Consider the following 22,367-nt stretch of genomic DNA (forward strand, 5'->3'; position numbering starts at 1 on the left):
AGACAGGCCTTCACAGCATTGCGATTCCAAACTATGCCAAATGCTGTCATGGATGGCCGCTACACCCAAACGCCATGGGGTGAGCGTGTTTGTATCTGTGGTTCCAAGGAAACTGAGGATTTACCCCATTATCTCCTACTCTGTCCTTTGTATTCTCACCCCCGGGATAAGTTTTTGAGGACTCTGTTGGCTAACCCGCTTTTAACAACTCTCGATCAAAAAATCTTTTACCTTATGTCCGATTTAGACCCTTCAATAACATACAGGGTCTCTCTTTTCACTCTGGCAGCACGGAAAATACGTGCTAGAGTTGTCTCTGACCTGGGGACTGATTGCTGAGGGGATGGTTCCCTATGAATGTTTTATTTATATTGTAATAGATCGTATAAGTCTGTTTTTCTTTTTCTTAAAAATGTTTTAATATTTTAGTGAATTTTAATTGTATCTGCCTAATGGTTGTAGACGTTTGCAGATACTTCTTGTGCAATGGCTTATGGCCACGCAATAAACTGAACTACTACTACTACTACTATTAAAGCAACCCCGTTTCTTCTTGATTTCTCATTTCCTGCATAAAATATTTTGTAGTTGCCTGTTTGAAAATGTCCCATTCCTGTCCATTTTAATTCACTCACGCCGAGTATTGTAATGTTGATACACTCCATTTCTTGCTTGACAATGTCTAACTTTCCCTAGTTCATGCTTCTCACATTCCATGTTGCTATTGTGTGTGTCGTACAACTCCGGACTCTCCTTTCGCATCTGTGCGCATCAGCCTCTGGGCTTCCTTTCGGCTTTGGCCCAGCTGTGTCATTAGTCACAGCGCTACTCGTACTTGTCCGTTGTTCTTCCCCAGTAGCTCGTTGAGTGCCTTCTGACCTGGGGGTCTCGTCTTCCAGCACTATCTCGTGTTGCATTTTGGATACCTTGTTCATAGGGTTTTCGTGGTAAGAGATATTCAGAGGTGGTTTACCATTGCCTTCGTCTGAGTTTGGATGCATCTTAGTCTGGTGTTTCAGCTTTGACCATTCTGCCTTGGGTGCCCCTGCTAGGAGTCTAGCCTCTTGGTCTAGACTCCTGACGGCATTGCTCTCAGCTTCTTCAACACTCACACCCCCTCACCATGTTAAGGTGTGCATCCTAAAGGGGGATTGGTAGTTCTAGGGGCTGATTAATCCTTCATTCCACAGTAAGCATGCAGTTCTATAGGAATCGAATCGAACAAGGATCTACAAAGTTTTTGTCCTAAGGAGCATTGATGACAATAATGTTTTACATAGTGTGGGTGGATCCTTGTTTTAAAAGGGGTGTGTGTGGAACTGGTAAGGAAAGTCTTGAGAAGTAATCAGGTAATCTTCACATAAACCAAAATCCTGTATTCTTTTTTTTTAAAGGTATGACTGGTACCAAACAGAATCTCATGTAATCATCACTATTATGATCAAGAATACAAAGAAGGAAGATGTAAACATAACATTTTCAGAGAAAGAGGTAAAACGTGCATGTAATGCAGATGGAATGCTAGCACATCTGGATATTAAATGCACTTGTTTTGAAAGTCATCTCACTGACTTCAGTGTAACTTCCAAGAAAAAGTCTGTGTATTATTGTAGCCCAGGATAAAATCAGCAGATGCTTGCTTGGAGGGGAAGAAGTGAGGCTTCAGTAAATGTTGCTGCAGATATTATCTGATATATATATTCTCTGTATCTCTCTGCCACAGTGCTCACTAAATCCTAACTTTAGTTTCTGGCATCCCATTTTTAGATAAAGTATATTGTGAATATTCTTGCTTTATAGTTTACTTACTTTTAAACAATGGAATCAAATATTCTGCAAATTCCCACTTTATATTCACACATCTTACTGGGTATGGAAATGTATGAAGCATAAAGCAACAAAAGAAGCTGTGTGCCATTAGTCCTTTTAATTATTTATGGCTTTTGGTAACTTTCTACAGTTACACAATTCTTTACCTAAATAATGCATATCAAACTGGCGTAACAGGCTTTTTGAGTACCTACTTGGTGGCTAAGAACATTAATCTGTTTATGTTCTAATACACTTTGAATTATCTGTTCAATAATGCAATATAAATTGCTGTTTGAAATTCCTCTCTTATGCTTGACACAGATTAGACATTCTCAGTGAAAGGTCTTTGCCTTCAGTTTCCTTGGGAGATAATGTCAACAATAGGAGGCTTAACTTTTTCTTGTGTTTTCTTCTGATGTGTTTTATATTTTAACAGCTAGATGCCTTGGTGAGGCTTTCCTCAGAGGAAGACTACAATTTAAAGCTTCATCTTCTTCATTCTATAGTTCCAGAACAAAGTACATTCAAAGTTCTTTCAACCAAGGTAATCTTTTAAAGAACAAATTAATTTGCTAGATATGTGTCCCTTTCCCCATATTTTTAACCTGTCTTTTTCCCCAAAAAAGAAAATCTGATATGATAGAAGTTTATAAAAATATGCATAACATGGAGAGAGAAAAGTTTTTCTTCCTCATAAAACTGGAACCTGTGGGCATCCAATGAAGCTGAATGTTGGAAGATTTAGGACAGACTAAAGTACTTCTTCAGAGAGTGCATACTTAAGTAATAGAATTCACTCCCACAAGAGGCAGTGATGGCCACCAACATGGAGGGCTTTAAAAGAGGATTAGACAAATACATGGAGGATAAGGCTGTCAGTAGTTATCAACTCTAAGGGCCACATTCTGCTTCCACTGGCAGTATGCTTCTGAATTTCAGTTGCTGGAAACTGGAGGAGGGCAGAGTGTTGTTGTGTGAAGGTTCTGATTGCGGATTCCCCATGGGTTTTTGTTGGCCACTGTGAGAACAGGATGCTTGACTGATCCAGCAGACTCTTCTTATGTTAGGTGAGATGTCCCACCCACCTGTCAAGGTCCCTACTGCAGTGCTTCCCAAGCACCTGACAGCTGGCTGGTTGTCGGGCACTTGAGAAATGCAGCTCAAAGGTTTTAACTAGTCCTTTGCTTGACGAAGTGCCAAGCATAGGGCTGGCAAAACTTCTTTTTGAAGGATCAGTTGCATGATCGAGTTCCCCATGGGAAACTCGGTCATGCAGCCAGTCGGATCACATCTCAAGCTTCTCCACACCTGATGTCACATATGAAAAATCAGGTAAATGGCCTTGTGGGCCAAATTTGATTTGGAGGCTGGAGTTTCTACACCCTCAGTATAAGGTTCTTAAGCAGGGCATTTCATTCCCTTTATCTTTCTTTTCCATGGCTGCTGAGCATACTCAGTCCTCATTGCGGTGTGTTGCTTTTTGGCCAGGGGTGTCGCAGTAGGGTTTGTTAAATTGCATTTCTGCAAACCTTGAAGTTTCCCTAAGCATGCTGATAGATCCCTATTTCTTTAGTAGTCCCATTTTTGGCCTCTTCTGTGTTGGCACTCACCACCTGACTTGACTATTAGAGGGTGTCATGGTCTTCCATTACACATTTTTTAAGGATAGCCAAGAGAATTTACCAGATTAAAAACTTTATGCATAATTTGGGCCTAGCACTCCTAGACAATGTGTAGTTCTGAGAATCTTTTTCCAGATGGGTCTTTTCCGAAAGACAGTGGACTTCAGTGGAGGGCAAGCAGCTGGAGAGATATTTAACTCTTTCACTGCAAGCTGCTTTGTTCATTCGATATTACTTTACAGTGTTTATTTTTCCCCATCCGGATAAAAGATTCAGGGACTCGCATCACTTTTGTTTTGGGTGAGAAAGCAGCTTGGTAGGGGCAATTGGGAGCAAACACAACTGGCAGAGAAGAAGTTAAAACACTTCCTTCTACAATGTGGCTTCTTAGATTCAGAGCTTGGAAGATTACTTTAAAAAAGTAATAAGTTAGTTATATGGCCCAAAAAGGTAGCAATTACTGTTACAATTACAATTGCTCTGAAAGTAACTGATCACTTTTACTCAAAAGCAATCATTACAATTACATTTTAGTTGCTTTTAAAAAAAATTGCCTACAAGGTGTCGGCCTTGGCTGCTGCACATCTAAGTAGCCTAAAACACATTAAAAATAAGCACACACACACACACACACACACACACACACACACACAGAGGGTAGTAGAATAAAAAAAAATATCCGTAAGATTAACAGAATGGCATAACAGAATCTCACATCCCCCACCCTCAGCAATGATACCCCACAACACACACATAATTCACTTGAAAACAAATTTTACACTTGAAATGCTGTTTTTGCAATACATTTCTGTTATGTCTCAAAAGAACAGGATGCTCAAAGCATGTCAGACAAGGAATGTCTTTTTACTGATTACGTTGCCACAGGTGTTCTACTGCGGCGCTTGAAGTCATGTGCTGCAAAAAACAACACAGCACTCCTTTCAACTAAAATACATTTTGATCAATATGGCAATCCCCCATCATCAAAGAAAAATGCAAACTTTATTACTTTACTAGTTGCCTTTGTAATTTTTTTTGTCAACAGTGTAACTTAATCCTATACATGCTTACCAGGAAGTAAGTCCCATTGAACTTATTGGGTAGACATGTGTGTACAATTGAACTGTCAGAAGTAGAACTTAAGAGACATAATGTAGGTAAACAGAAAATGCACATATCAAAAGTAATCCACCAGAATAAACGTTATCCCTTCTCCCGCAATTAAGAATGTGGTCTTGCCCAGCATATAGTGAAAATGTGGAATTTACTACCACAAGAAGCAGTGATGGGCACCAACTTGGATGGTTTTAAAAAAGGATTAGACAAATTCATGGAGGATAAAGCTATCAGCGGCACCTAGCAATGGTGGCTACGTTCTGCTTCCACTATCAGAGACAGTCTGCTTCTGAATGTCAGTTGCTGGGAATACAAGTGAGGAGAGTGCTGGTCGTGCACTCAGGTCCTGCTTGTGGGCTTCCCTTTAGGGCATCTGATTGGCCACTGTGAGAACAGGATGCTAGGCTAGATGGGCCACTGGTTGGATCCAGCAGGCTCTTCTTTATGTACAAACAATGAAAGTGACTTGTGGAGCCTTACAGATCAGAGATAGCCGACATGGTGCCCTCCAGATGTTGTAGGACTACAATTTCCATCATCCCTGATAATTGGTTATGTTGTCACAACGCTGAAGTTGTTTCCCATTTCCTCATTTGCTTGAAAGTTCAAAACACTAAAAAGCAAGAAAAGTTCACAGCTACAGCAACTCCATAAAAAAGTTAACATGTCTCTGAAGCCCAAAATACCCGCTGTGATCTGGGGACTCTCCCCATCAAGAATAAAAACAAATCTATTCAGTCAAAATTATCAGGCTTCTGAAATGTTCATAAATGCATAATGATGTCATAAAATCATGAAAAATAATTAACTGAGGGTGCCCACCCTAAAATCTGCTCTGGACTGGGACAAATCATACACCCCAGGAAAGGGAAGGGTGTCCTCTACGAGATGCCAGTGCTTCCCACCTGGCCCACAAATTTTGCTCGGCGCAGGGCATCTATGCACAACCAAAACCAACAAAAAGATGTAGAAGAAAATAAGAAACTGAGGGTGCCCACCCCACAATCTGCTCTGGGCCAGGACAAATCATACACCCAAGGAAAGGGAGGATATCTTCTACAAGATGCCAATGTTTCCCACCTGGCCCAGAGTTTCTGTTGGATACAGGGCATGTATAATGGCATCTGTGCACAACCAAAAGAGGCAAAAAGTGAAGAAAAGAATAAATATCGGGATGTTCATCTTCTCTGGGCCAAGACAAATCAGACACCCCATAAAATGATAGGGTGTCCTCTATGCTATGCCAGTGCTTATGATCTATGTGGATTTTTAAAACTTTTGTATTGGTCTTCTCTGTTACTTATAGCTCTGTTGTTATTATTTTTAAAAGCCATTGATGTTGGTGACAGAAGGACTTGTGGCAGGGTGAACAAACAATGATTCCTTGAAGAAGATGTAATTTCATAGATGACACTCTAAAGTATGCATGGCTGGCATCTCATAGAACACATTCTCCCAGATGCATGGAAGTATGATATGTTGTGCCCCAAATCATCTTTTAGGATGGGTACCCCAGTTTCTTATTTTCTTTCCTCTACATATTCACTATTTTTCTAATACATATATGCCCTTGTCTATACCATACATACAAAAGAAGCTCTGAACTGGGTGGAAACCCTCTCCTGCAGGCATGGATGACTTGTTGTGCCCAAAGCGTGTTTTAGGGTGGGAACCTGCAGTTCCTTACATACGTTCTACATTGCTTGTTGTGCATGGATGCAAATACCCGTTTCATGTGTCCACAAGAAAATCCACTTCAGGCAGGTTGCAGTGGCATCTTGTTGAGGACACTCCCCTTTTCTCAGGTGAATGATGTTTCATGGCTCACAGCAGATTTTGGAGTGGTCACCGCAAATTACATATTTTTCTCGACTTATTCTTCATTACTTTTATTCTGCACAGATGACCTCATGAGTGCCCTGTGCCCAGCAGAAAATATGGGCCAGGTGGAAAGTACTGGCATCTTGTAGAGGTCACCCTCCCCATTCCTGTGATGTATGATTTGTCCTGGCACCAGGAGTGTAGTTGTCCAGGGGCTCAGGGAGTCCTAGGCCCCTTACTTTTTTGGGAGCAGGGTCCCTATGTCTCCAAAATCATATGAGCTGATCGGCATGAAAGGAGAGTGTGTTAGCCATTTCAGAAGCCTGATAATTTTGATGCAATAAATTTGTTGTTATTCCTGGCGGGGAGAGTCTCCAGATCACAGAGATATATGATACAGGTACCCCAACATATATTTTGCTGTTCAGAGACATTTTAACTTGGGCTTGGAGTTGCTGTAGCTGTAAACTTTTATTCTTCCTTTAGTGTTTTTAACTTTTAAGCAAATAAGGAACTGGGAACTAGGAACCAACCTCAGCGTCGTTACATTATCTGAGACTGATGGAAGTTGTAGTCCAACAACATCTGGAGGGCACTATGTTGAAGACCCAACTCCCTTCCCACCTACCCATCTGTTTCAAACAGATCCAGAAAAGTATGTCTCTTAAATTGTATGTCTGACAAGTGCATTCCTTTCAGAGGTAAAAATTAATCTGCAATCCTATATACTTACCGTTTAACTTAATGAGGCTTAATTTGGAGTAGACATATATAAGACTGGACTCCACCAGAATACATTTCAACATTTCATGGGCTATACTTTATTAATACTGTACCAACTACAACTACCAACTGCTGCTTATGTACATATATTGTCTCAGCCTAAGCTACCTCACAGGGTTGTTGCAAAGATAAATGGGGGGAGGGACTGACAATGCTCATGGCATTCACAAATAAAAAATAAATCTGGGGAGGGGGGCACACACAAGTAATAAGATGTCTGACAGAAGTTTAACAGGTGAACCTTTCCCCATAATTGTATTTCTATACAAAACGGTGTACTCCATTTAATTTCTACCTGCTCCACAGCTGTCCATAAGAGCCTGATCTTCTGCAATGCCACCACTAAAACATGCAAAGAACTAAAAAAAAAAAAAAAACCCACAGAATTTGGGCAATATTTTTTTAAAAATGAACATCTGTAACAGTATGAAATACGACATTCTCAGGCAAAAAGAAGTTATGAGACAGTAGACATAAAAACCCCCACACAAAAATGTGACAAAGAGTGACAAAAATACTCTGAGCATGAGCATCTTCACATTTTACATTTTTACTCATCATTGTTTTTGCTTATTTATTGCCTTGGGCCAGTCCCTAACTCTCAGCGTAACCTACCTCACAGGGCTGTTGTGAAGATAAGGAAGGCAGAATTAAAATGGGGGAAAAAGGAAACTAATGCTGGAATCCAATACATGTCTACTCAGAAGTAAGCTTTATTGGGTTCAATGGGACTTACTCCCAGGTAAGCATGTACGCAATACACAGTTGCCTGGGAGTAAGTCCCATTAAACCCAATGGGACTTACTTCTGAGTAGACAATTACTGGATTGCAGGTTCGTCCTTGTATTACATGCATCAAATTTTACTTTCCTTAACCAGATTGATGCATTTTGTACTATAAAGGGTCATATTTTTCTCCCCTCCCCACCACAAATTGGTACAGCTTCAACCAGTCCTTATGTTGCCTAATTAGTGCAATCCTATACCCAATTTGATTTACCTGGGAGTAAGCTCCATTAAACATAAAGAGACTTACTTCTGAGTAGGCTTGTATATATTGTACTATAAGTCAGCTATACAATCATTTTTAACAAGTGCCTGTTTGGAACTGTTAGGATTTGCACAAAAGAGCTTCCAGGGAATATCGTCCTCACAAGATGAGATGCATACTTCTTGTTAGGAAGAAAGGAAGGGCAGGAAAGAAAACTGGAAGCAGCAGCTCTTTAGGACCCTGGATGCTTGCTGCTGCAACTTCTGCCTACCCCTCACTCACCCTGAAGCCCTCCTTTTGGACAGCCAACTAAATTCTTGTGCTAGCACAAGGATTAGTGCTAGGGCAACAGGATTCCTCCCACCACCACCACCATCCCCAAATCAGCTTAAAGGGTTGGAGGAATCTCCAGAGCAGATTTAGGGGCATGAAGTAGGAGGAGGTTCCATTGTTCAAGAAGAAATGCTTGCTCTGACAGAACATCAAGTTTAGCACTACATTGAATACAACCCAGTAAACCCTGTCATGATTGTGTTACATACCATAGGAATTCATACTGCTGGAGATAAGAACAACAGGATACAGATTTTTAAATATATAAGAACTTGTTGGAAACCTAAGTTATGAAAGAAATAATTGTTGAAGTAGTACCTATAAAGCCTGAAGTTCTATCATGCTGCTATTAGGATTATTGGAACAGCATAAAGAAAGAACAGAAACACTTGGTAATGAAACTGTTTATAATAGCCCAGATACTGATGTTGAAATACTGGAAGAAATCAAGTCTATCTACAATAGATGAATGGCACTGAAAGGCTATGCACTTCAATGATAAAAATTAGCACTTCAAAAGACTATGAGACAACAGAGAATTCACACTTTTAGAGCCAAATGGTAGTCTTTTGTAATATACTGGAATCAAATTATATGAAGTATGGAAGGAAATGCTGAAACTTGTTTGATTTTGTTAAATTAAAATTCCTCTCTGTTTTTGATGAACATAATTACATATTAACTTTATTTTGCTGTTTATTTCATGAAAACAATTGAAATTAACAATAAAAACACCATTCAGACCCTATAATAGTTGTGGGGAACTGTTTTCCTGATCATGCCCACGTGCCCCACACCTGTCATATATGATAAGAGGTGTGGGGCAGGTAGAGGTGCAGGTGCAGAGAAATAATTGGGAGTCTTAAAGCTCACTTGCCATTGCAAGCAAGGCTTGCTGTCGACAGCAAGCCCCGGTGGGATCCACTGCACTATAGGTTTCCCTTTCAGGAACTCTGTAGGGCAGCCAATCCTTGCCTGAAGTGAGGCTTGCTGTAAGTACAAATATGTCTTTGCATTGCTGGCTTGAATGCAAGCCAGTGATGCAAAAGATCTTCCTCTGTGGACACAGTTTCATTTTTACTTTTAATTGAAATTTTACTTTGGGTCACCTGATGTCATTGTGACATTAGGTGGTTGACAGGTGAGTGTCCCCAGGCATGGGGTTCATATGAGAGACTCCTTGAGGAAATGAAGACCCAAGCTGTTTAGGGCTTTAAAGGTAAGAAACAGCACTTTGAATTGGAACTGGAAACAAATGGACATCTAGTGCAGGTACTTGAAAACAGTAATATGAGAATATAAGCCCATAAACAGGCAAGTTTCCGAGTGTGAGTAAAGAAGCTAATTTTAGAGTGAACTTTTGGGAAACTCTCATTAGTGTACTCTGCTTTTTGTAGAAGCATAAAGGCAATCCGTCAGTTGGTGTAGGTTTAAAGCATGAAAATAAAGCATTTGCTTTGAAAAATGAAGAATCAGTCATATCTTATCCTTCCTTGCCCCCTTGCATGCCCCAAAGAGCACCCTTTTTCAGATCTCTGCAGCCCAAACCTCTGCATGCCTACTCAGAATAATTTAAATTTGTTAGTGGCGCTTTCAAGCAAGTTAATCTTTTTCTTTTCTTTTTTTGTCCACCCCCTCCAAATAACAAATGAGTGGGAAGGGGGGCAGAAATAAAAACCTTGCTAGCTGACATTAACAATAAGGATATTTTATCAATCCTGATTTAAATGTATAGATTCATATGTGCAGTGCATATTCCAAATAGGCATTAAATGAGATTATTATAAACCATCCATTCAAACATGAAAGGGCAGTGATAGAAGTGTATAAAATTATGCATGGCATTGAGAAAGTGGATAGAGAAAAGTTCTTCTCCCTCTCATAATACTAGAACTCGTGGACATTCAAAGAAGCTGAATGTTGGAAGATTCAGGACAGACAAAAGGAAGTACTTCTTTACTCAGCGCATAGTTAAACTATGGAATTTACTCCCACAAGACGCAGTAATGGCCACCAGCTTGGATGGCTTTAAAAGAAGATTAGACAAATTCATGGAGGACAGGGCTATCAATGGCTACTAGCCGTGATGGCTGTGCTGTGCCACCCTAGTCAGAGGCAGCATGCTTCTGAAAACCAGTTGCCGGAAGCCTCAGGAGGGGAGAGTGTTCTTGCACTCGGGTCCTGCTTGCGGTCTTCCCCCAGGCACCTGGTTGGCCACTGTGAGTACAGGATGGTGGACTAGATGGGCCACTGGCCTGATCAAGCAGGCTCTTGTTATGTTCTTATCTCTCTGCTGGTAAGAGAGGGAGGCAGAACAATTGTTTTCTCCACTCCATCCCGTCTCACTCTCCACCTCGTCCCTCGTCGCCTCCTAAACACCCATAGAGCACGAGGAAAGAGTGATGCTACACAGAAGCCCAATTTGAAACACATGATTTTTATCTACAAATCTTAGGAGCAGAAGACTTCCCCTGCTCCCCCCCCCCCCGGTAACACCCAAAAGTAAGTCTGGAAATGTTAAAAGTTACAGCTCAAAAGTAATGAAGTTACTACTCGTTCTATTACCAGCAAAATGTAATGCAGTTACCCACTCGTTACTCAAAAAAGTAATATCACCATCCAACTAGTGAGAGGAGTGAAGAACCTGAAGAAAAACACTGGCAGGTGACTTTAACATCCAGGGAGGTTGATAGACATTTCTTTAGGTATCTTTGGCCCAAGCTGTTTAGAGCCTTAAGGGTCAGCACCAGTGCCTTTAATTGGGCTGGGAAATATGATGACCTGGTGAGATATTCCCAGCAAGCTCCTCCAGTTAAGTCTTAACAGCTGCATATGGTAATAGCTGAACTTTCCAAACAGTCTTCAAGGGCTGCCACATGTAAAACACATTACTCTAGTCTAACCAAGAGGTTACGTGAGCGTGGCCAAAGTATCCCTGCTCAGGAGAGGTCACAGTCAGCAGACCAGCCTCAGTTCTGTGTCTCTGAAACACGTGCCTCCAGTGACAGAGCACCCCGTAAGCTGCACACTTCAAACTACAGGGAGAATACAGTCCCATCCAGAACAGGATAAATACCAGCTCCCTGAACCTGGGAATAATTTTCCTCCTGTAACTTCTCTCTTGTTGGAGTTGAGTTTCAGTTTATTGATCCTTACTGTACTCGCGTTACTGAGTTCAGGAACCAGTTCAGCACTACCATCGCACAACCTGATTTACATGACAAGGTGAAATAGAGCTGAGTGTCATCAGCATACTGATGGCTTTTAACCCCAAATCCCCAGATGATCTCTCCCAGTGGCTTCATCTAAACATTAAAAAGCATGGGCACAAATATAGAACCAATTAGGACCACATAGACCAGGAACTAAGTGACAAGATTTCCCAGCACTACCTTCTAAAAACAACTCTGCAAATAGGAGTGGAATAGCTGCGCAGATTCCCAAATCGCAGACCCATTTGCTGATGGTATCAAAAGCTGCCTAGAGGTCCAAGCAAATCAAGACAGTTTCTTTACCAAAACTAGGCCTGAATCCACATGTATGTAGTTTAGCTTCAGTTCTTAAGGGGACACAGAATAGCATCTTGAGGCCACTAAGTAAAGGTTTCATTTACCATACAGTAAGTACTCTGCTCTGTTTTCATGGAGGGCTTGGGCCGGGGGGAAGGGGGGGACACACCTAAACATCCCAGCAGTCAAAACTTTCAGAGCTTCCACTGTGAGTCTTGTTTAGGGGCAAAGTGTGAAGACGTGGCAAATCCTAGATATTTTAGATGTATTGTGTATTACCATTGAAAGAAGCTGCTTCATTTTGAACTATGTCGCAAATACCATCCTGTCATATTTAGTATAGAATTCCTACACTAATGTAACGTAGATAAATTTGTTGAATGCAGCTGTATTAGAGTAAGTTCATTTATTCACTAAATTGGTTCTGTAATGCTAGAAATCTTGCTTACAGACCTTTAAAACTGATAAGGTCCAATAAATAATTGTGTTTCTTGTGCAACATCATTTGCGGTTTTTGGAGAAATTGTCGTTTCACTAGAGGATGCTCAAATACCATGTCAGGCTCGTTGGGTTCAATTTTTGATAGTGACTCGCAGTAACTCGTACTTCATTTTGAACAAATAACATTACACCATCATGATTGTTCATAGTACATACTTGAATGCTTATTTTAAGAGTATTCTAATCTAGGAATTTGACTTTATCAAATACATGGAAAGTGATTTCCTACTGGTGTGGCAAGAAACTGCTGCTAGCCCGAAAAGCTGAAATCTCAGATCTTCCATCATTTTTTCAAGATGACCTCTCCATGGGCCTCAGACCTAATACGTTGAGATGCCAGGCTTCAGTCCTGTCTTCTGTTCCTTCCAAGGATCTGGACAAGTTCCTAGGGTCGCACCCTTATTTCAAGCATTTTTTCTGTGTCTGGTGCTACTCTCTTTTCCCCACCCACTCACCATAGATTTCCTATGTGGGACTTGCATAATGTGTTAACAGCATTACAGAAACCTTCCTTCAAGCCCCTGAAGTCAGTTCCTTTACATTTACTGTCATTCATTGCTCTCTTCTTGGTGGTCATCACTTCAGCCAGAAGAATCTTAGAATTAAATATGCTGTCAGCAGCCAAGCATTTATGTATATTTCACAAGAACAGAATGATTCTCCAAACTAATCCATCTTTTCTACCAATCGTGTTGTCTGCCTTTCACTGTCAACAAGAGCTAATCCCTCCTACCTACTGTCCTTCTGTGCACCTGGCCAAAAAGGACTATCAGAACAAAGCCTTTCTATCAGAGTTCCCATTTGGGTTCTCTTTTCACTCTTCCTTCTTAGGTAGTAAGGCTGGCGTGATGGCTTAAAGCCTGCATTACTTTGACATACTATTGCTTTTGCTTACCTCCACCAACTAAGACTTTAGCTCACTTCTGCAGGGCAGCAGCTGCTTCTGCAGCATTTTCTCTGAATATGGCCCTGCTGGGCAGCTACCTGGGTGAGTCCCAATACTTTTATTAAGCAGTATAAGGTAGATGCTTATGCCTTGGCCGAGGTGGCCTTTGGGAGACTAGTGCTACAGCACAGGAAGCTGCCTTATACCAAGTCATACCATTGGTCCATCTAGCTCAGTATTGTCTACACTGACTGGCAGCAGCTTTCCAGGGTTTCAGGCAGGATTCTCTCCCATCCCTACCTGGAGATGCCGGGAGTTTACCTGGAGATGCCGGGAGTTTACCTGGGATCTTCTGCATGCAAAGCAGATGCTCTGCCACTGAGCCATAGCCCTTCCCCATGTTCTCTCAGGCCTATAGGCAGCCCTAAGTTCTTTATCTTCCCTATATGGTTCAGCTTAGATATGTCCCACCTGATGTCATCTTACATGCACAAGAGAAGGGACCATTGGCCATTGCCTGTGAAGGGTTCTTCTTGCATGTTCAAATGACATCAGGGCCTCTCCCTTGTAATATCTGAAACTGCCTACCTTGGATTTTTCCTACCTAGTTTATTGTTGTTTCTGTATTCATCCATACACCTTGTTGTAGTTGCAGAAAGTATTGTATTTGTTCTTTATGTGCTGCCACCATTTCTCCCTGCTTCTCTTTATGGTTTGTCATAGAACTGGACAGTCTGTACAGTAAAGCTCTGAAAGCTTTTCAAATTGAAACAGTGATTTCTACCTTCGGCTGCTTGGTTGAATGTATGTCATGTGGTATGGCTTAGTTTCTAAATAAGAGGTATGGAGTCAATCTTGTCTGAAAATCATACTTGGACCCTCTTACATGGAAACTCTTCTATCCATAGATGTGAGGAGAATAATTGATGTTTTTCAATGGGGAAACAATAGCACCTTGCACACATAAGAGCATGCTTTCTTAAATAAGTATTGTATAAGTCCTATTTTGAGAAAAACGGCGAGGTTAAAAATTGCAGCCCAACCAAGTCAAAATGTCACCAATTGCTACTGTTTAACTGATTGAGTAAATGATGCAGCCATAATTATAACCATAATTCTCAAGCACTCCTTTTATGGGGTTCTACAAAGGTCTTGCAAAACCTTGTTTTTCATATGTCATCCTAATTGCTACGATTCTCACCAGGCAACAAACAGCTAGTTTTTCTCTCTCTTGGTTCTGCAAAGCTATAGAAGGGTGTAGCTCCAGTTTGAAGAACATCAGCTTAAAGTGAACTCTAGTTTGTACCCAACACATAATTAAGTACAGAGGGAGGTTGTACTGCAAGAGAGCAGTTCCAGCAACGCAGTTCTCTGCTTAGTTTTTACGCCATTTGTTTAGGGTCATTGGCACAGTCTTATGTGTTGATGTGTATTAAGGTTTACAAGGTCAATGCCACGTTGAGACTTTCAGTTGAAGCAGTTTGAAATTATGTGCACTGCTTTCTGTGGAATCTCACAGTTGGTTTTGCATGTTAACTGTAAAGTAATGGGTGAGTTTAGGTTGGTATCTTAGGGTACCATGGCTGAGCACCAGATGAGGAGGAGTTTGTCCCACCCTGTCTTAAGAAGATAGCACTTCATATGCCATTCAGGTTAGATACGAGGATTTCAGAATTAAATGAGACAGTTTGCCAAACCACTTGAAAACATTCACATAAACAGTGGCCTATTGAAAGGTACTATATGATGCCAACATAATGTCGTTTACCATGAACCCACCATGAATCCTCTGATTCCACCCACTGCTCCTCCCTGCTAGAATGCAAGAGGTACAAACAGCAGTCCCTGGGTCAGTGTAACGGCTGAACTGGGAATTGGTTTGTTTTGCCCAAACATTCCACAATCTGTAGCCAAGGTTTGTTTTTCAGCTTACTGATAATTCTTTAGAACAAAACAAACCACAGTCTCCAGTTGAAATGTAACACTGAGGCAGGGTTTATAGTTTGTTTTTCTTGCATGTTAGTGGGAGGGACAAAGTGGGCATGATGGGTGGATTCACAGTAAACCATTTACCATGATGGGCAAAATTGAGCCATTGTGCAAATTAGCTTACTTGTTCATTTAACTGGTGTGATACTTTATTTATTTCCTCCTTTACATTTTTCCACAAAAAGTAACTTCAGAGGACTGGTGAAGTGCATTAAAAAGTTTTGTTGTTGTTTGTTCTATAGATTGAAATAAAAATGAAGAAACCAGAAGCCGTACGATGGGAGAACCTGGAAGGACATGGAGGCTCTCCTAAACTAAAACAAATTGCTCCAGGTTGGTATTGCTATGTTTGACTAACAAATGTCATTGTTAGCTCTTATCTACCCAATGTTTCGCTTCTTGTTCATAACATTTGCGTCTTTGATTATTGGATTATGGGTCTGTTGTTGGATGCTGTCATTATCCATTATTAAACAGCAAATTTCAGTTCTGCTTCTCAAGTATCCTTTGTAATATAGTAGAGAATGGACACAATGGAGGAAGAGAATGGAGCTCCTTTGGACTTGTGCAGAGTGCAAACGTAACATTTTATTTATCAGATTTTTAGGCTGCTTTTCACCAAAACTCCCAAAGCCATTTCCAATGATAAAAATATGGGTTGAAACCAGGTGTAATTTAAAATCAAAACAAACAGTATAAGCAATATATAATAGGGCATGCCTAAAACCCCAGGGTAGTCTAAACAAGATCTCAAAAAACCTGGGAGAACACACAGGTTCTTGGTCAGTGGAGGAGTGGAGCAGACAGGAATGGGTTAACTCTTCTGGAGGCAGGGTCAGCACTATAACACAAAAAGTTTAGCTGGTGGGTGGCTGGAGGAGCCTTCTCCCGTTCTCCAGTTTTTGACTCTGCCTTCAGCGAGCAACAGAGTCAGCCTGTTCCTCCTGGGTCCCCATAAGGGATTCAGGAACAGTTTAGCTATTTTCTCTGCTCTTCTCAGAGAGTTTATCATCATCAACTGCAGTCGAAGTGCAGACTTCTGCTTCTCTTCTTTCACTTCCCGCCCTCACTGAATAGCCAGATTGGAGGGAGGAAGAGAGGGATTGTTCTTTCTGAAGAGGCGCTGGAAGCTGCGGAGGCCAGAATCTGTCTCCCGCTGCTGTCCCTTATCGAATGCTCTTTCACAGTCCTAAGGAGAGGGAAGCTTTTACAGGAGCTTTTTAAGACCTTGGAGGAGCAGGGATTGGTCTTTCGCTATCCAAGGCGTTTTGTAGATTCAAAACCCTCCTGGGGCAACAGGCCTCCGCTAAGCGTGGTTGGCCTCCTTGCCGCATTGTTCTCAGGTAAAGCCGCTAAGCACAGTGATGCACATTGGGGCAAAAAAAAATCTTGATTTCACATACACACTCAAGGGGTCTGAACTGGTGGTAAACAGAGTTTGAGTCGCAGTGAATAGCTAAAGAAGATGTCAACCCAGCATGTGACAGCTGTGAAAAAGGCAAATCCCATGCTAGGGATCATTAGGAAAGGAATTGAAAATAAAACTGCCAATGTCATAATGTGACCGCACTTGGAATACTGTGATAGTACTGGTCACCTCACCTCAAAAAGCATATTGTGAAAAGGTTCAGAAAAGGGGAACCAAAATGATCAAGGGGATGGAACAACCCCTCTGTTTGGAAAGGTTACAATATTTGGGGCTTTTCAGCTTAGAGAATAGACAGTAAAAGGAGACATGATAAACATTTATAAAATTATGCAAGTGGAGAAAGTAGGTAGAAGCTTTTCTCCCTCTCTCATAACACTAGAATTGAGGAACTTCTAGTGAAGCTAAATGTTGCAAGATTCAGGACACAAAATAAAGTACTTCTTCACACACCACGTAGTTAAACTTTGGAATTTGCTCCTTCAAGGTGTATTGATGGCCATCAACTTGGATGGATTTAAAAGAGCATTAGAGAAATACATGAAGGATAAGGCTACCAATGCCTACTCCCATGACTGCTATGCTGTGCCTAACTAACAGAGGCAGCTTCCCTCTGAATGCCAGTGGATGGAAACTGCAGTAGGTGAGAGTGCTCTTGAACTCAGGTTCTACTTGCAGGCTTCTGTTGGGCATCTGGTTGGCCACAGGAAGAGCAGATTGCTGGACTAGATGGCCATTGCCCTGATCCAGCAGGCTGCTCTTACATTCTTATGTTCACAGTGGGGAAAGGGAAGGGCGAGAAGTAGGACAGATGGAGAACAAATTGAAAGAAAAGAAGCTTGCACCAGCAGCATGTCTGTACATGCGTGAAGTGTCATTTGTGAGTGAATCAAGGACTAAGGAGCAACAAGTATGAACCTGTTGTGGAAGAAAGGTCCTAACTCTAAAGAGTCTGTCTTCTAGTTTGCCTGCCTTTGGTACACAGGGTTTGTCCCTCTTTCGCATTATGTAAAGCTCTGGATATTGTGTCAGGTTCAGAGCTTGGAAAAGTTACTTTTTTGAACTATAACTCCCATCAGCCCAATCCAGTGGCCATGCTGGCTGGGGCTGATGGGAGTTGTAGTTCAAAAAAGTAACTTTTCCAAGCTCTGGTCAGGTTGTGTATTTTTGTTTTGGCTGGAGTATTGGAGGGCAGAGAAGGAGGGGTGGGGGAAAACCAGATGAATACATTGATGGAGGAATGGGAATGTGTAAACTAATGGATTTATGGTGTGTGAGACCAAACATGTGTGTATGACCGTGGTATCCTTCTGGGCTGACTAGGTGAGATGGGTATCGGAGGCACTATTTTATAGTGGTTCCGACCCTACCTCCAGGGGCATTTTCAGAGAATAGCATTGGGTGACTATCTTTTGGCCCCCTGGCAATTGTGCTGCGAGGTGCTGCAGGGTACCATCTTGTCCCCCATGCTGTTTAACATCTATATGAAGCCCTTGGGAGCAGTCATTAGGAGATTTTGGGCAAGGTGTCAGCAGTACTCTGACAATACCCAGCTCTATTTCTCTGTAACATCTGAATCAGGAGAGGCTGTGCAAGCCTGGACCACTGCCTGGACTCAGTGGTGAGCTTGATGAGGGCCAGTAAACTGAGTCTGAATCCTAGCAACGCGGAGCTCCTCTGGGTTGGTGGCTCCCGAGTTTAGATAATTGGTCAGTTGCCTGCTTTGGATGGGGCCGTACTCCCTCTGAAAGAGCAGTTCCATAGTCTAGGGGTGCTCCTGGATCCATCTTTGTCGCTAGAGGCCCAGGTGACCTCCGTGACTAGGAGTGCTTTTACCAGCTTCGGCTGGTAAGACAGCTGCGGCCGTTTCTGGACCGGGATAGCCTGACCACTGTTGTCCACGCACTGGCAACCTCCAGGCTGGATTATTGTAATGCATTCTATGTGTGGCTGCCTTTGAGGTTGGTCCAGAAGCCGCAGCTGATGCAAAATGCAGCAGCGAGACTGCTCACTGGGGCAGGGTATCGCCAACATGTCACCCCACTGCTGAAAGAATTGCACAGGCTACCTATTAGCTTTTGGGCTAAGTTCAAGGTTCTGTTTTCTGTGTACAAAGCCCTATAAAGCTTGGGACCAGGGTACCGGAAAGACCGTCTTACCCCTTATATACCCACTCTGCAAGTGAGGGTCTCCTGCAGATACCATCTTCCACACAACATAGGAAATGGACCTTTAGTGGCAGCTACCCTTTGGAATTCCCTCCCCTTATATATTAGACAGGCGCCGTCTCTGTTGTCTTTTCGACACCTACTGAAGACCTTCCTCTTTCAACAAGCCTTTTATGTAGAGACCTTATCTCAGTCTGCATCTGTGTTGGAATTGCTGTTTAATATGTTTTTAAAGCTTTTTTTAAAAAGTTTTTTAAGAGTGTTGTGTTATAATATATTTTAAAGTCTGTTTTTATGATGTTTTAGAGAGTTTTTAGTGTGTTTGTTTGCTGCCCTGGGCTCCTACTGGGAAGAAGGGCAGGATATAAATCAAATAAATAAACAAATAATGTGGGGAACAGTGTGCATGGGCTGGCTCCAGCCCCACTGACTACTTGTATGCAGCCCCTGAAGGACAACTTCCAAGGAAATGTGGCTCTTGACATAGGATTGCCCACTTCTGCTGAAGGGTGGTAGTCAGCACTAACTCTTGATGCTTCTGCATCCAGTTTTGGAACCTGAAAGCTTTCAGAGTTTTTGCTCTCTGTTTCTGTTCTGGTTCTGTTTGAATAAGGAAGTGGGAGGGAAATGCATACTCCAGTAATTTAAGAGTTTGGAGCTATTGCTTTTCTACAATCAGTACTAGCAAATGTTCTCAAACTTCACAACTATCTATAGGTTAGGTTGGGATATATTACTGGAATCATATTGTTCCATCAAATTTCAAGTTTCAGATGCAACACACCTCTATCCCCCATCCTCTCATTATACAAGGAATTGGGACAAATTGGTAGTTGAGATCAAGGAAGAAGAGAAGCATGAAAAGTTGGAGGGAGATGCAGCTTTAAACAAACTTTTCCAGCAGATTTACTCTGATGGTACAGATGAAGTGAAACGTGCCATGAACAAATCTTTTGTAAGTTTTATTTTAACTTCTTTTGACCGTGCGAATTTCAGAGCCATGCTAAATTTATTATGATTGTAAATATAGCCCCATGACCATTTGACACATAAGCCTATGATGTAGCTATGGTGAAATACATGAAGTCTTTGTTATATAGGTTTGTGTCCAAAGGTGTATTTGCACAAGCAGAAAGCAAGCCCTTGTTTTTTCTTATCACCCTCCCCTTACTACAGTTACTCACATTCTCTGAAAAGCTATTTCTGAGAGCTGGAGGGCCATCAAACATAATGCAATATGGTGCCGGGGAGTGCTGTGATTACAGAGTTTTGGCTGAAATCAGGAGGGAGAGTGGACATGTTTTTTTTGCTCATGCAAATAAATGCACCTTTAAATACAATGCTCAAAAAGGAGTTAAGGTGCACATATAAAGAACAAAATAAAATATAATAAATATTTAATGCACATATATTATAGAACCAACATAAAATCACTACTAAAATTCTTTGTGTAGTATTGAATTAATGCCCATGTAAATGAAATACAAAAATCAGAATACAGCCATAAAATTCTGCAGATGGTATAAATCAATGCCTATACAAGATGAAATACAAAAATAGAGTACAGCCAAATATGTTTTGACAAAGAGTCTTCTTCAGTGGCCTTGTGACTTAAATAGGCATACACTATAAAGGGCAAAAGATAAAAATATGTTTAAACATTAATTACTAATGGTGAGTGTCTCTGGATTTAAAAAAAACAGCTGTTTGTTGGGATACTGTAAACCCACTTACCCTTATACAGTATATTACTTTCATTGAAAAGGGCTAATACATTGACAGTTCAAAAAGTCAAAATCTCTGATCAAAAATAATATAAAATTAAAGTTTAATAAAATACAATAATAATAATAATTAATAAAGCAAAGAGTTTGCCATTGATACATACTATTTCCTCCTGTTGACATATTTCTAAAAATAGTGACAAAATTTCACCAGCATTATGCCTCCATCCTGGGCATATTGCTATGGTTTCAATGCCTTATCAGCCAGGTTATTGTAAATATAGTCACTACTGGGCATAAAGATGCAGCACAGCAGTGGAATATACTCCTCCAGCCGCTAAGCACATGATGTAACTGCTCAACTGCTGGAACTGCTCTACAATTTACATTAATCCTTGGTAGTCCACCAGAGGAACCTCATGATAAAGATAATAACATGATAATTAAATACCACCTATGAACTAATTAATATTAAGAAAAATAATTAAATATATGCATTTCAAAAATACAAATAACAAAAATAGAACCTCATACTCTACAAATGAAATAGGAACCCAAACAGTTATTACAGCACAGGGGTCCATTCAGATCTTCATTTAGTCCATTTGGCAACATAGTCTTCAAAGGAATATATCAAGAGAAGTTTCCTTCTTTTCAGTTTTACTTCCAGTTGTCTTCCTATTCCTGTAACTTTCTCAAGAGTCCAAAATCTTACATCCTTTTCAGTATGTCCACAAGTTATATAATGTTTTACCATGGGGCATGTAACCTTCTGTTTTTGATACAAGTCTTATGTTCACTAATTCTCATTTTGATTGTTCTCCTTGTCATTCCTATGTAGATAAGATTACAAGGGCATTGTATAGCATATTCAATCCCCTGGGTGTTACAGTTGTAAAATCCTCTGAGGGCACATCACTTGCTATCCACCTGATTGGTAAACTGTTTTGAGATCAACACAATTGATACAGGCACTATAATGATTACATGGGAAGTTTCCAGTGGCTTTATTTAATGTAATTGCACATGTTCTTATCCATCCTTTTTTCATGTCGCTAAAGACTAAAAGATCTTTCAAGGTGGGGCATGTTTAAATACAAACAAGGGTTTCTCTTTGCATCTAGGAATGGCAGACAGAAAGTTCCAGTATCTCAGTATAATTTGTTGGATTTGTCCATTGTACCCATCTGTATATATTGATGTTTTACTTTTTATACCTGTTATATCTAAGAAAGTTATCCTTGATGCATCATAATTCAAGTCAAATTTAATAGAATTATGCTTGTTTACATAATAGTTAAATTTCAAAAGATTTTCCACTGATTCCTCCCAAATTAAAAAAAATCATCCAAATATCTTTTATATGTGCTTACATACTTCAGGAGCTCATTATTCACATTCAAGATGTGCATTTGCTCAAGCCAATCCATAAATAGGCTTGCCAGTTCTGGGGCAAATTTACAACCCACAGCTGTTCTTGATACTTGCCAGTAGTATTGAATTTGAAATAAAAAGAAAACTTTCTTTAATGCCACTTCTGCTAAGGAGCAGATAAAGCTGGTTGGTGGACTTCTACAATTTTCCTTCCAGCGTAGATTTTAACTTTCCAAACCTTTAAATACAAACCATAGGATTTTAGTGCAAAACAAACTAAAGTAGCCTGGATTAGCAAAACAGAATTAAAAT

At 40.8% G+C, this 22,367-nt stretch overlaps 1 protein-coding gene across 3 annotated transcripts in view; it reads left to right on the top strand.

Moving 5' to 3' along the window:
• The window catches only part of SUGT1 (SGT1 homolog, MIS12 kinetochore complex assembly cochaperone), an 86,104-nt gene that overhangs the window by 62,303 nt on the left and 1,434 nt on the right, over nt 1-22,367 (top strand). For all 3 annotated transcript variants that reach the window (XM_061629944.1, XM_061629945.1, XM_061629947.1), the window contains 4 exons: nt 1,395-1,491; nt 2,249-2,356; nt 15,606-15,696; nt 19,725-19,912. In XM_061629944.1, the coding sequence (XP_061485928.1) occupies nt 1,395-1,491; nt 2,249-2,356; nt 15,606-15,696; nt 19,725-19,912 (484 nt within the window). The remainder of the gene's footprint in view (nt 1-1,394; nt 1,492-2,248; nt 2,357-15,605; nt 15,697-19,724; nt 19,913-22,367) is intronic.

The sequence above is a fragment of the Rhineura floridana genome, chromosome 5 (assembly GCF_030035675.1).
Source record: "Rhineura floridana isolate rRhiFlo1 chromosome 5, rRhiFlo1.hap2, whole genome shotgun sequence".
NCBI lineage: Eukaryota > Metazoa > Chordata > Lepidosauria > Squamata > Rhineuridae > Rhineura > Rhineura floridana.